General features: G+C 46.1%; 1 protein-coding gene across 1 annotated transcript in view; it reads left to right on the top strand.

Moving 5' to 3' along the window:
- Window positions 1-13,539, top strand: part of LOC132397544 (uncharacterized) — a 215,824-nt gene that overhangs the window by 83,725 nt on the left and 118,560 nt on the right. Inside the window, exons 29-30 of the mRNA XM_059976370.1 lie at window positions 11,427-11,699; window positions 12,304-12,576. Of these exons, the coding sequence (XP_059832353.1) occupies window positions 11,427-11,699; window positions 12,304-12,576 (546 nt within the window). The remainder of the gene's footprint in view (window positions 1-11,426; window positions 11,700-12,303; window positions 12,577-13,539) is intronic.

A 13,539-nucleotide genomic window follows, 5' to 3' on the forward strand; every position in this document is an offset into this window, starting at 1 on the left:
ACCCCCTTTACACACTTCCTCCACCAAATAAAAGTCATGTCCTCATGACTACTAAATAACTCGCCACCTTTCCTGCCAACACACCGTAACCCAAGCACAAACAGTGACATCTCCTCCCCACACAGTAACCCTCACGCCCTGTTCCTCAGGCGCTACTTAGGCCAACTATCTGGGAGTTCCCTAACCCTTCTGAGGCCTCCGTACCCCCTCACCTAAACCCTTCAGGCTCGGACACAACTGGGGATACCTTGGGCCCACTACCAACTCCTCTCTCAACCTCTCACTCATGCCCCACACTGCACACAGCTAACCCTCCCCGCTACACCTGACTCAATGGGAGAAGGGCCAAAGGTCTCTTCCTCAATCGAGGGAAAGTCAGCAAAAGGCAGCATGTACCACACATCCAGCACATCATCCATCGAATCTGTATTCTTCCTCATTCCTGTGATCGGTAGCTGCTGTTTGATCTTCTCCAAACGGAAACACGTGGCCTGCACTGCTCCCGCAGTCTCTTCAGCCTCCTGTTCAGTATTCACTGCACTTCTCTCCAGCTTTTTCTTCCTCATGACTTCTTCCAGATCAACTTTCAGGTTTTGCACTTCATTTGAACTGTCGATGGTCATCTTCAGGTTCCCTTCAAGCTTCTGCTTCTCTCTTCTGAGATTCGTCTGTAATTTCTTCACCTCCGCAAACTCCCCTCTCTGGGTTCTCAGTTTGCTATTACCCTCAGTCAGACAACTTTCTTCATTCTCTCCAACTTGTAAGTCTTCCGAATGGTTCCAGATCACTTTCTCCAGTCTCTCCGTCTTCCTTTCAAACTTGATTCCGTAGAGACAGTCTCTCATGAGCTGCGACCTTCGCCAGCCCTGGCACGTGTCCCGAAAACACTTTAACTCGGTAGTTCTCAGCTGCTCCCGCAACGACCTCACTTCATATTCTCCTGAGGCAAATGCAAATACCAAGAGATCATCCACATACACCAAACTCCAAATGCCTCCACATCCCCTATGGTCTTCCACCTGCCCCGCAGGAAGGTTGCAAGGGCTCCAGATATGCCCTGTGGCATCTTTTCGGACCCGAAGACCCCTAGGGAATTTATAACGGCCGTCTTCTCCTTGCTGGCCCCACTCATCGGGATCTGGCTACATCCACTCCTCAGATCCAGCACCTTAAACCACTTCACACCACTCAGACAGGCCATTGCCTCTCTGACCCTCAGGGCCATATTCTGGTCACTGACAGTGCGCCTCTTCAACGCAATACAATCCATACACACGCTGCCTACATCTTCCACGGCTGTAGGGGCCAGTCGCCGCAACCTCTCTCTCTCCGAGGTGTCTTCAGCAGTCAACTCCCCTCCCTTGTGGTATTTCGCAGCGTCCACGAAGAGGGTCTCACCCTCAGATACTTCCCCCAGGCCGTACCACCACTGGCTCTTGTTTGAATTCGGTATCAGCCCAATGCTGCTACACATGTCCGCACAAGCAGCTCGAAACCCTGGGTGCATCGACAATGCCTCCAAACAGCGCTCACCCGCCTCCTCCGGGCAGGCTCCCAAGCGCACCAGCAGGATATTGGTTCTCTCTAGAACAGAAACGCTGCCCGTCTCAACAGGGTCCGGACACATCAGCATTAACGATTCATGAACCTCAGTCCCCTCCACATTTGCCTCTAAGAACTCCATTTTCACTGACCAACAACCGTTGTCTGGATAATCACCGGCACTGGTACCCCAAATCTCCAGTGTCCTCAATGTTGTCAAGGGTAAATGCTTCCAATAACGGTTATGAAACAAACTGTACAGCAACTTCACCGGCGCCCCGGTGCCGAGGATGGCTTTAACTTGACTTCCATCCATCCGTAACAACACCTGTGCGCGTGGCCCCTCTAAGCCTTCAGGAATAGGTTCTGTTCCTTTCGGGAGTTCCTTGGTACATTGCTGGGAACGTGCTCCCCCAGAGACCCCAAGCCGTTCCCCCACTGGGCCTCCTCTAAGTTTCCCGACACCTCTCGAATCAACGGAACAACTGATCCCCTTGACAGATCCCCTTGGTACCACAAGCAATTTATCTGCCCCCCTAGGCAAAAAGGGATACCCTAAAAACTTCCCACCAATCTCCTGCCACAGATATAATAAGCCCCCCAGCTGCGGCATTTGACTTCCAGTCGAACCACACGCATTTTCCCACACTTTCCCAGAACTGGCAGCGGTCACTTCGAGGTAATTGCGCCCAACAGTTCTAACAAAGTCACCAGCCCGCCTACTCAAACTTTCAACCCGTCCCTGTCGCTTTTCCTCAGCCAAGCACTGCCACTCACCCAACAACTGAGAGGTCCGCTCCGCCCACGCCTCCGCCCCTTTAGGGCTGGACATTATTCCAATAACCGGGCGGAGCCCACCACTGCTGAAACATCCCAACCTGTCACTCCTCAATCTCCAAACAGTACGGACAACCCATGGTCCCACCACCATTTCGTCAGCACTAGTCGGAACTCGAACAACGACAATTGCTACCAACAGCAACCACCCCACCCAACACACACACAGCGATAACCAGCAATCGCACACCCACAAAGGCACACCAGCTCTTCGCCGCAGACACAATTTAAAGAGCGTGATCACACAGCTTCCACAGAAATCAACCCCGGACGAGCACCCCACAATGTAACCCCCTGGGTCGCCTCAGGCTGGCTCAGCTCGTTCTTGTCTAGGGGGAGCAGCCTTCGGCCCCGCCAAACTGGGTAATCAGCTGGTGTGGATGCTGTGTGATGCCCCCGCCTCGCCCAAAACCAGACAGTACACCATATGCGATTAAATGAGTACAATTTATAAAGGTTACTATAACTAAGTGATTAATAACGATACAGTATATATGAAGAGAAAATTAAAGAAAAGGCGCCAAACTTATCAAAGTCCAAACCACTTCGTGCACAACCGTTGGAGCTCAATTACTGAAGTCTTCTGGCCACCATTCGATCCCCTCCGAACTCCTCGACTCGCAGCTCAGGACCCTCCGAACTCCTCGACTCTCCAAACAGCTCAGGACCCTCCGAGTGGTCAACCAAGCACATCTAGCTTCATCCCCCACCTCCTTCTCGGAGAATCTCCCGGCCTCGGACCCCCCTTTGGGGTCCGATCCTCGCCCAGCTTAGAGCATTGCGTCCTCTCTCTCGACCCCCTCGCGCCGATCTGCCCAAAAGCCCGTCAACAAAAGCTTACAGACTCAGAAGAAAGAACATTAATCCCCATTTGGTTTACAAAGGAATACCACTCTCGTTATCAGTAAATTAGCATTCCTGCTAGTTAACAAAAGGAAACCCTTTCCCAACAAAGAAAAAAAAAGAAACCCCCTTTACACTCCTCCAACCAGAGTTGGTCTCATCATGGCAGTAGAGGAAGCCATGTTTGGACATATCCGAACAGGAATGTGAAGCAGAGTTGAAGTGGGTGGCAACCGGGAGATCCTGTTTGTTGCGGCAGAAGGAGTGGTGGTGCTCAACGATGCAGTCCCACAATCTGCATCGGGTCTCACCAATGAAGAGGAGGCCGCACCGGAAGCACCGGATGCAATAGATGACCCCAACAGATTCACAAGTGAAGTGTTGCCTCACCTGGAAGGACTCTTTGGGGTCTTGAATGGTGGTAAGAGAGGAGGTGTATGGACAGGTGTAGCACTTATGCTTGCAGGGATAAGTGCCAGATGGGAGATCCGTGGGGAGGGACGTGTGGACCAGGGAGTTGCAGAGGGACCAATCCCTGCGGAGAGCAGAGAGGGGTAGAGAGGGAAATATGCGCTTAGTTGAGGGGTCCTGTTTAATGTGGTGGAAGTTGTAGAGGATAACATGCTGCATCCAGAGGCAAGTGGGGTAGTAGGTGAGGACAAGGGGGACACAGTCCCTGTTCTGGTGACAGGAGGATGGGGTGAGGGCCAAAGTGCGGGAAATGGAGGAGATCCGGGTGAGGGCATCATTGATGATGACAGAAGGGAAACCACGATCCTTAAAGAAAGAGGACATTTGAGATGTCCTTGAATGGAAAGCCTCATCCTGGGAGCAGATGCAGTGGAGGCGGTGGATCTGGGAATAGGGTATAGCATTTTAGCATTTGGCAGGGTAGGAAGAGGGCCTATCACCTCTCTCATGATTCTGCCTTCTTCTACTCTGGTCTGTGGTTTCTTGAGCAGAAGGGAGGTTAGGGAGGGCTACAAAGTGCACCATCTTGGAGAACTGTTGTATCACGGTGAGGACAGTAGGAACGGGAGCTCTGCAAGGAACGGAAGGGAGAGACAGGTTTGAGCTGGTTGAAGATGGTAAGGTGGGCCGTGTAATGACCCGAGGAACGGGGTGACCGGTCTTTTCTCTCAGACGCTCTCGAAGTCGATTATCTAGCCTTGTGGCTAGAGAGACCAAGGAGACCAGGCTGTCCATGTCATCCTCATTTCAGAGACGAAGGAGGAACAGACCTCTGGCCAGTTGTCCCAGATCGCGGTGGCCCATGCTCAGGCATCCCTTCGTAACAGTCCCATGATGACACAATTTTTGATCTGTCCGAGCTCTACGTACTTGGCTGTTTCTCAAAAACCAGAGCATTGTAGTAAAACGGCCCAGCACTTCCCTAGGTCCCCAGGATAAAATGTGAGTTTATCCACTCTGGAAGAAAGAAGAAATATGTAAATCATTGTTTAGATAGAATCTACAAAGAGATCCAGAAATTCTAGAATATGAAACAAAAATACAGCATACAGTTTCATCAAACAGTTAAGAAGTTTCATGAAATGTTATCTTTCATGGCAGGGGGTATGTTTGATGCAACTTTATAGGATGTTGGTAAGACCACACTTGGAATGATGCAAACAGTTTTGCCCTGTGCAGTTGTGGAAGGATGTATGTGCATTGGAAGCAGTGCAGGGAAGGTTCACGTGGATAATTTATAAAATGAAGGGATTAACATGAGAAGAAAGGTTAATAGTGATGCACCATCTATAACTCACACTGAGACGTAAAGGCGAGATATCGGCTTTTATTGACTGGAAGAAGGAACAAGCAGTGGTTTACCACCATACTACATCCTGGAGGCTGAGAGCCTGGGCTGAGGCCTCAATCACCTTTATACAGGGGTCTGTGGGAGGAGCCGCAGGAGCAGTCAGCAGGGGCGTGTCCAGACTGGTATATGTAGTTCACCACAAATAGATTTAACCTATGTTCATTGGAGCAGCAGAGGTAATCTTGTGGAAACATGTAAGTTGCTGAAAGGCTGTTAGGCCTAGAGAAAGTACCTAGAACTTCGGGATTGTTTTAAAATAAAATTGTTTTAAATCCCTTTTAAAATAAGGGATCTGTCATTTTAGACTGAGAGGAAGAGGCATATCTCTTTTGAGAGACTGCGGAGGAATTCTCAACTGCAGAGACCTCTAGAGGTAGAGCTATATTCATGACAGAATGACAGATTTTAAAGTAATATTAAAAGTCATAATAATCCAGCGCTCTCAATACTTCAGTGGTGATGTGCAAATGGACAGATTTTCTTTTCTGTTGAATAGTACTCCTCATAGTAGTCCACCGAAGATACTTTAATTCACTTTTTTGGAAGTGACTCAGAAATATAATAAATTATCCAGAGAGGACATAGGTTTAAAGGGAGTACAGGAACTAGTGGCCTGGTGACAGACTGTGAGAACAGGACACCAGTGAGTCCAGAGTGAGCATGGAACAACGTTCCTGCGTGAGTTTAAAGTGAGCACAGCAATGGGGCTAGAGAATTTCAAGAAGGCATAAAATATGGTCTCAATCAGTTTCATGGGAGTGTGGGGATAGGGATCCAGTAAATTTAAAAGGAGCATTAGAACAAAGCCTCAATGAATTTAACAGGACTGCAGGAAATGGAACCCCAGTAGGCTTAAATAGAATTTGGAGAATAAAACCAGATAGTCCAAATGTCAAAACATTCCATTTGATGAAAAGTTGGAGGGCAGATTATTGGAATTTTATGTACATTTGCATAATGAAGAAAGCAGGAAATTGACGTTCAGAGGATGAATGATCTACTCCTATGCCATTTCTTATATACTTATGTTTAAAGTACAATGCTTTCAGCTCATTGTAAAGACCCCTTTCACCTAGATGAGGATAAGTTGATTTTTCACCTTTCTAACTATAAATCTGATCTTGGACTTGATGCTAGTGATTTTGAAGCACTGTTATCATTCCATTCCTTTTACTTGACAATTCCCCCTGTCCCGTTGAGGGTATTTCAGTCTAGTTCATGGAAAGCTCCATCAACAATTTTCAGGGAATTCTGCCCATGACACAGTGAAAGGATGTAAATTGCATTCATTTTCCAAACAATATTTACCATGATGTAATTTTATTTCTCTCACAGTTCCTTCACCACCCAGACACATAGTAGTGACCGCTGTCACTAATTCATCACTTCATTTTAGCTGGGAGACACCAGAAGACATGAATCTTGGAGAATACACTTTTATTGTCAGATACCAAATGGCTCAAGCATCAAATAGTACAACTTATAGAGAAGAAGAAAATAAATCGGCTATATTTAATCTTAGCTCTGGAACTAATTACACCATAACTGTTCTTACCAATATTCCTCAGAATTTGAACAGCAGCTTTGTGACAATATCTGTCTACACAAGTAAGTGCCTATATTCTTCGCCTGCAAAGCTGAAATGTTTTGTTTGATTACATAAAGGAAAATATTTCACATTCGCTTTGCTTCCTACAGTACATGTCATCAGAGTGAATGTAATTTCTGGGGTGAAACAGCAGAGTAACGGCTAGTGCAACGCCTTACAGCTGTATGATGGGGGTTATAAAGAGTTTGTCCATTCCCCTGTGACCGTGTGGGTTCTCCCAGGTGTTCCCGTTCCCTTCACATTCCAGAGACGTACGGTTAGGACTAGTGAATTGTGGGCATGTTATGTTGGCACTGGAAGTACATTGTCAAACTGGAGATGGTCAGAAGGAATTTACACAGATGCTGCCTGAACTAGAGAGCCTGAGTTATAGAGAACTGTTGGCCTCACTGGATCTTTATTTATTGGAGAATAAGACAAATATCATAGAATTGATAAAATTGTGGTGGTATGGATAAGGTGGATGGTCAAAGCCTTTTCCCCATAGTTAGAGAGCCTTAAACTACAGGCCACAGGTACAAGTTGAGAGCGAGTTAAAAAGAACTGAGAGGTAACTTCTTCGCACAGAAGATGGTGAGTACCAGGAATGAGCTACAGGCAGGTACAATTGCAGCATTTGTAAGGCATTTGGATAACTATATGGAGGGGAAGGGGAAACATGATGCGCTTCATATGTGCAGCTGGAACTGGCAGGGAGGATGCTGTGGTCAGCATGGACCATTTGGGCTGAAGGGCCAGTTTCTGTGCTGTACGATGACTATTAAGACAGTTACAGGCTGCCCAGCGCAATCACTTCTGATTTGATTTGACACAAACAACACATTTCAGTGTATGCTTCAAGTACATATGACAAATAAAGATAACATTTATCCTTAGTTAATAATCAGCACAGTAACTATAATGGTAGAGTCTGATTTTGGGCAGTAGTTCCAACGTGCTTCAAGGCCGCCACCATCGTTCCCGTGCCAAAGAAGTCTTCAGTGTCCTGCCTAAATGACTACCGTCCCGTTGCACTCACATCCATCATCATGAAGTGTTTCGATAGGCTCGTCATGAGGCATATCAAGACCCTGCTGCCCCCCTCACTGGACCCCCTGCAGTTTGCGTACCGTCCCAACCGCTCAATAGATGACGCAATGGCCACCACCCTCCACCTGGCCCTAACCCACCTGGACAAAAAAGACACATATGTTCAGATGCTGTTCATAGACTTCAGTTCAGCATTCAACACAATCATCCCTCAGAAACTGATTGGAAAGCTGAGCCTACTGAGCCTGAACACCTCCCTCTGTAACTAGTCCCTAGACTTCCTGACTGGGAGATCTCAGTCAGTCCGGATCGGGAGCAGCATCTCCAACACCATCACTCTGAGCACGGGGGCACCCAGGGCTGTGTGCTCAGTCCACTGCTGTTCACTCTGCTGACCCACGACTGTACTGCAACACACAGCTCGAACCACATCATCAAGTTCGCCGATGACACGACCGTGGTGGGTCTCATCAGCAAGAACGACAAGTCAGCTTACAGAGAGGAGGTGCAGCAGCTAACGGACTGGTGCAGAGCCAACAACCTGTCTCTTAATGTGAACAAAACAAAAGAGGTGGTTATTGACTTCAGGAGGGCACAGAGCGACCACTCACCGCTGAACATCGATGGCTCCTCGGTAGAGATCATAAAGAGCACCAAGTTTCTTGGTGTTCACCCGATGGAGAATCTCACCTGGTCCCTCAACACCATCTCCATAGCAAAGAAAGCCCAGCAGTGTCTCTATTTTCTGTGAAGGCTGAGGAAAGTCCATCTCCCACCCTCCATCCTCATCACATTCTACAGGGGTTGTATTAAGAGCATCCTGAGCAGCTGCCTCACTGCCTGGTTCAGAAATTGCACCATCTCGGATCACAAGACCCTGCAGCGGATAGTGAGGTCAGCTGAGAAGATCATCGGGGTCTCTCTTCCTGCCAACATAGATATTTACACCACACGCTGGACTGACACCTTGCCCTGTTGTCCTGTTTAGTATTTATTGTAATGCTTGCACTGTTTTGTGTACTGTATGCAATCCTGGGTAGGTCTGTAGTCTAGTGTACCTTTCTCTGTGTTGTTTTTTTTTTGAGTAGTTCTGTCTAGTTTTTGTACTGTGTCATGTAACACCATGGTCCTGAAATATGTTGACTCCTTTTTACTATGTACTGTATCAGCAGTTATGGTCGAAATGACAATAAAAGTGACGTGACTTGACTTGAGGTGACTATTGGAATTCCATTTGTTGTTTGTCAAAGATGGTTTAGCAAAGATTTCCTTACTTCTTAAATAACAGTTAGGGAATTGATTTTCCAAGGCTGCCCACTCCATTGACATCATCAAGCTCCCCTCAGCTCGTGAAACTGCCACACACATGGTTCAATGTGTCTTCAGGCTCCACGGCTTTCCTCAAGACAGAGTGTCGGATTGTGGATCACAGTTCACTTCCCACTTTTGTAAGGCTTACTGCTCTCTTCTAGAAGCCACAGCCAGCCTCTCATCTGCTTTCCACCAACAATCAAATGGTCCAATGGAGAGAGTGAACCAGGAGTTAGAGACAACCCTGCATTGCCTGGCCTCTTCCAACTCCACGTCCTGGAGCTCCCAATTGGTTTGGGCAGAGATCGCCGACAATAACCTTCAGTCATCCTCCACCAATATGTCTCCCTTCGAATGCCAGTAGGGGTTCCGGCTGCCGCTCCTCTCCGATCAGGAGAATGACATAGGAGCTCCTACTGCTGAACAGCTGATGCAGCACTACAAGCACACCTGGAGTCGAGCCAGGGCTTCTCTGCCTCACACCCAGAAACAGAATTCCTGGCAGGCTGATAACTCCCTTATAACACCTCCTTAAACAAGGCAGTACAGGTACTGAAACTGAAACCTTCCTGATGGCAACAGCAAGAATGAACATGGCCTGGATGGTGGGCGTCCCTGTTGATGGTTGCTGCTTTCCTGCGACAGCACTACGTATAAATGTGCAGAAGAGTGGAGGTATCTTTGCCCGTGATGGACTGGGCCATATCCATTTCCATACCAAGCTGTGATGCAACCAGTCAATATAAACTCCACTATAGAAAAATGGGAAAGTTTTGGATGACACGCTGAATCTTCACAAACTTCTCAGAAAATAGAGGTGATGCCAGGCTTTCTTTGTAATGGCACGTATGTGTTAAACCCAGGACAGCTCGTCTGAAAACGACGTAATTTAAAGATGCTGACCCTCTCCACACCTGATCCCAATTGAGGATTGACTCATGGACGTCTGGTTTCATCTGGTAGTAAATTATGACTTTCTTGGCCTTGCTGATGTAGAGTGAGAGGTTGTTACTGTGCCATCACTCACCAAGATGTTCAATTTCCCTCCTCTAATCTGATTCGTCTGAATCTTTGGCTCAGTCAACAAAAATGATTTTATTAGCAACCATAAGTATGACATTGAATTTGTGCTTATCCTCACAGTCATAAGCATAAAGGGAATAGAGGAGGCGAATAAGCCCACAGACTTGTGGTGCACTTGTGCTGATGGAGATTCTGGATGAGATGTTGTTGCCAAGCCAAACTGACCGGGGTCTGCAAATGCAGAAACCTGAAAAGTCCATGAAAAAAATTGAAACTCTGTTAGTGTTCTTACAGCAATATCAATCTACACAAGCTTAACTCAGGATGCCTCTTAGCTGCAGATGTATACCATTCAACTGAAGGTTGATAAAAATGAAGTGGTACTAAATTGGGATGGATGCAATTCATCAGATCGCAGACATGCTCTCTCCACTGATGCTGAGATTTAGCAGCCAAACTATATATCAGTGTTAGCAATCAAAGTTGGATGTGGATGCTTCCATGTGGAAGGAAGCAAGGTAAGAAATATAATAAGTCTTAAGTTGTAAAAAAAAACTGACCTTGGCCCACCTGATTAGATGATGATATATTTCCGGCACTGAACAATCATCTGTTTACAGGACAGGCCTTCCAAGTAACTTCGCTCCAGCATTACTTTTACACAGTGCCTGGGAGCAGAGGGAGTGCACGGGGAAGTTCGATGACCCTTTGCATTTACAATTAGTGATATGGTTGACTTGTACTATCAAGAGCCTGCAAGACACATAGTATAGTCTCTGTCGTTCAGGTGCATTACTTAGGCCATGGTATAGAAAGTAGCTAAGAAGTGCTTTAGCTGGGCAGAACAAGTGTGCATTTAAGGGGTAGCTTTTGAGATCACAGCTCAGATTCAGGATCAGGTTTATTGTCATTGACATAAGTCTGAAATTGGTTGTTTTGTAACAGCACAATGATTGAAAGCATAAAAAAAATTACTATAAGTTCCAATAAAGAAATTAATTAAATAAATAAGATAGAAGAGGAACATTGAGGTTGTGTTCATGCATTCATGGACCATTCAAAAATCTGATGGTGAAAGGGAAGAAGTTGTTTCTTAATATTGAGGGTGTGTCTTAAGTCTGCTGCAACTCCTTCCTGGTGATAGTAATGAGAAGAGGGCATGTCCAAAATGGTTAACATTCCTAATGATGGATGCTGCCATTTGAGGCAAAGCCTTTTGAAGATTTCCTCAATGGTGGGGAGACGAGTGCCCATGAAAATGGGTTTGGATGCAGAAGTACAATGAAAACTTTCCACCATCTGTTTTACATTAACCATCAAATCTGAGCTATTCTCAGTTCATAAAATACATTTATCACCAGCAATTGGTTTTCAAAGATAATCACAAAATTAACTTATTTTCCCCAACAGAACCAAACGTAGTGAACAGCCCACAAGTTGACTATGTTGGCACCAACTCCATAACACTGAATTGGGAACAACCAATAGGATATAAAGATGACTATCGCTATCTGGTAGTGACAAAAGCAAGTTCAGAACCTACCATTATCATTCAAAATGAAACTGTAAAATTTGAAAATGCTACTGTGAGCAATCTGACCGCTGGAACCAACTACACCTTCACCGTTATCACACTTGTAGCCAATGTCCAGTCTGATTCCACAGAAGTATCCAGCTACACAAGTAAGTACTGCAGAAGGTGGCTTCCCTCTATAGTAAATTGGATAAATAATTAATTTCCACTGAAGAACACAAGACCAAAGTCCTGAACACCACTTCTCAATCTTATTAAATGTGTGTCACTTTGATATTCTGTCCCATTCCTGCTCTGAGCTTCACTGCAATTGTGCTAGAAACCAAAGACTGAGATCCCACGTTTAGCTTGCGGTATCGACGTCCTCCTTTCAGTCTGACCTATATCATTCTCTCTGCAGATGCTACCAAATCTGTTGCAAATTTCATGCCATTGTGTTTACTTCATGTTTTGAGTGTTTTTAATTGTATAATCCTTGCAACTACTCCTTATCAATTTAACTAAATTCAATATCTTTCTCATCTGCTGAGATGGTCCTATTCTGTGATGAACATAATTATGTGTTTACTTCATGTTTTGAGTGTTTTTAATTGTATAATCCTTGCAAATACTCCTTATTAATTTAACTAAATTCAATATCTTTCTCATCTGCTGAGATGGTCCTATTCTGTGATGAACATAATTACCTTACACCACGTTACGTTCTGTGTCTGAAACCTCCTGGAAAATCCCATCATTTCTTTCATCCCACAGAACCTGTACAGATACCAGAAGCAAACATCAGTGTTAGCAGCAATGGGACAGTGGATAGATTGTCTGTCTCCTGGATTCCACCACCTGGAAACGTGGAGCTGTTCTTTATCACTCTTCAAGGTGTAAATTATACGTCAGTACAAACAGTCAGCAGTAGAAACTCCACATCTGTAACTTTCACTGATCTTCGACCTGGTCGTGTGTACAATGTCACAGTGATTACAAGCAGTGGACCCTTCAATGTTACCTCTGCCAATGTGCAGGGTATAACAGGTATGTACAAAGTGTGAAGAACAGTTTTAATTGAATTTCTTTTGTATTAGAAACGATAAATGTGGAACACATTCTTAAGCATTGACTGCCAAATTTGAGTCGTGAAATCACTATGATTGAAGAATTTGATCTCCAGTATTTCACTAACACTGATTGTTTGACCCCGATTCAATATTTAATTATTGGGGGTGGGGATGTTGCCAAGCAGAAAAAAATCCAACGTACAACAAGCCGGAGGAACTCAGCAGGTTGGGCAGCATCCATGGAAATGAGCAGTCAACGTTTCGGGCTGAGACAATTCATCAGGACTGAAGGGGGTGGGGGCAGGGGGCCTATGAAGAAGGTGGGGGGAAGTTGGGAAGGAGAAGGCTGGTAGGGATCAGGTTAAAAACCAATTAGAGGAACGATCAAGGGGTCGGGGAGGGGAAGCAGGGAGGGGATAGGCAGGAAAGGAGAAGAAGGAATGAAAGGTGAAAGCACTGTGTAGTAGAAGAAGGCAGAATCATCAGAGAGGTGATGGGCTGCTGGAGGAGGAGGCAGAGTGAAACTGGGATGGGTAAGGGAGACGGAGGGAATTACCGGAAGTTGGAGAATTCAATGTTCATGCCAAGGGACAGGAGACTACCCAGACGGTATATGAGGTGTTGCTCCTCCAACCAGAGTTTGGTCTCATCATGGCAGTAGAGGAGGCCATGTATGGACATATCGGAATGGGAATATGAAGCAGAGTTGAAGTGGGTGGCAACCAGTCTGTTGCGGCGTACGGAGCGGAGGTGCTTGTCGAAGAGGTCCCTCAATCTGCGTTGGGTCTTGCCAATGTAGAGGAGGCTGCAACGGGATCACCGGATGCAATAGATGATCCCAACAGACTCACAAGTGAAGTGTTGCCTCACCTGGAAGGACTCTTTGGGGTCTTGAATGGTGGTAAGAAAGGAGGTGTATGGACAGGTGTAGCTATTACGC

Source organism: Hypanus sabinus, chromosome 7, assembly GCF_030144855.1.
Source record: "Hypanus sabinus isolate sHypSab1 chromosome 7, sHypSab1.hap1, whole genome shotgun sequence".
NCBI lineage: Eukaryota > Metazoa > Chordata > Chondrichthyes > Myliobatiformes > Dasyatidae > Hypanus > Hypanus sabinus.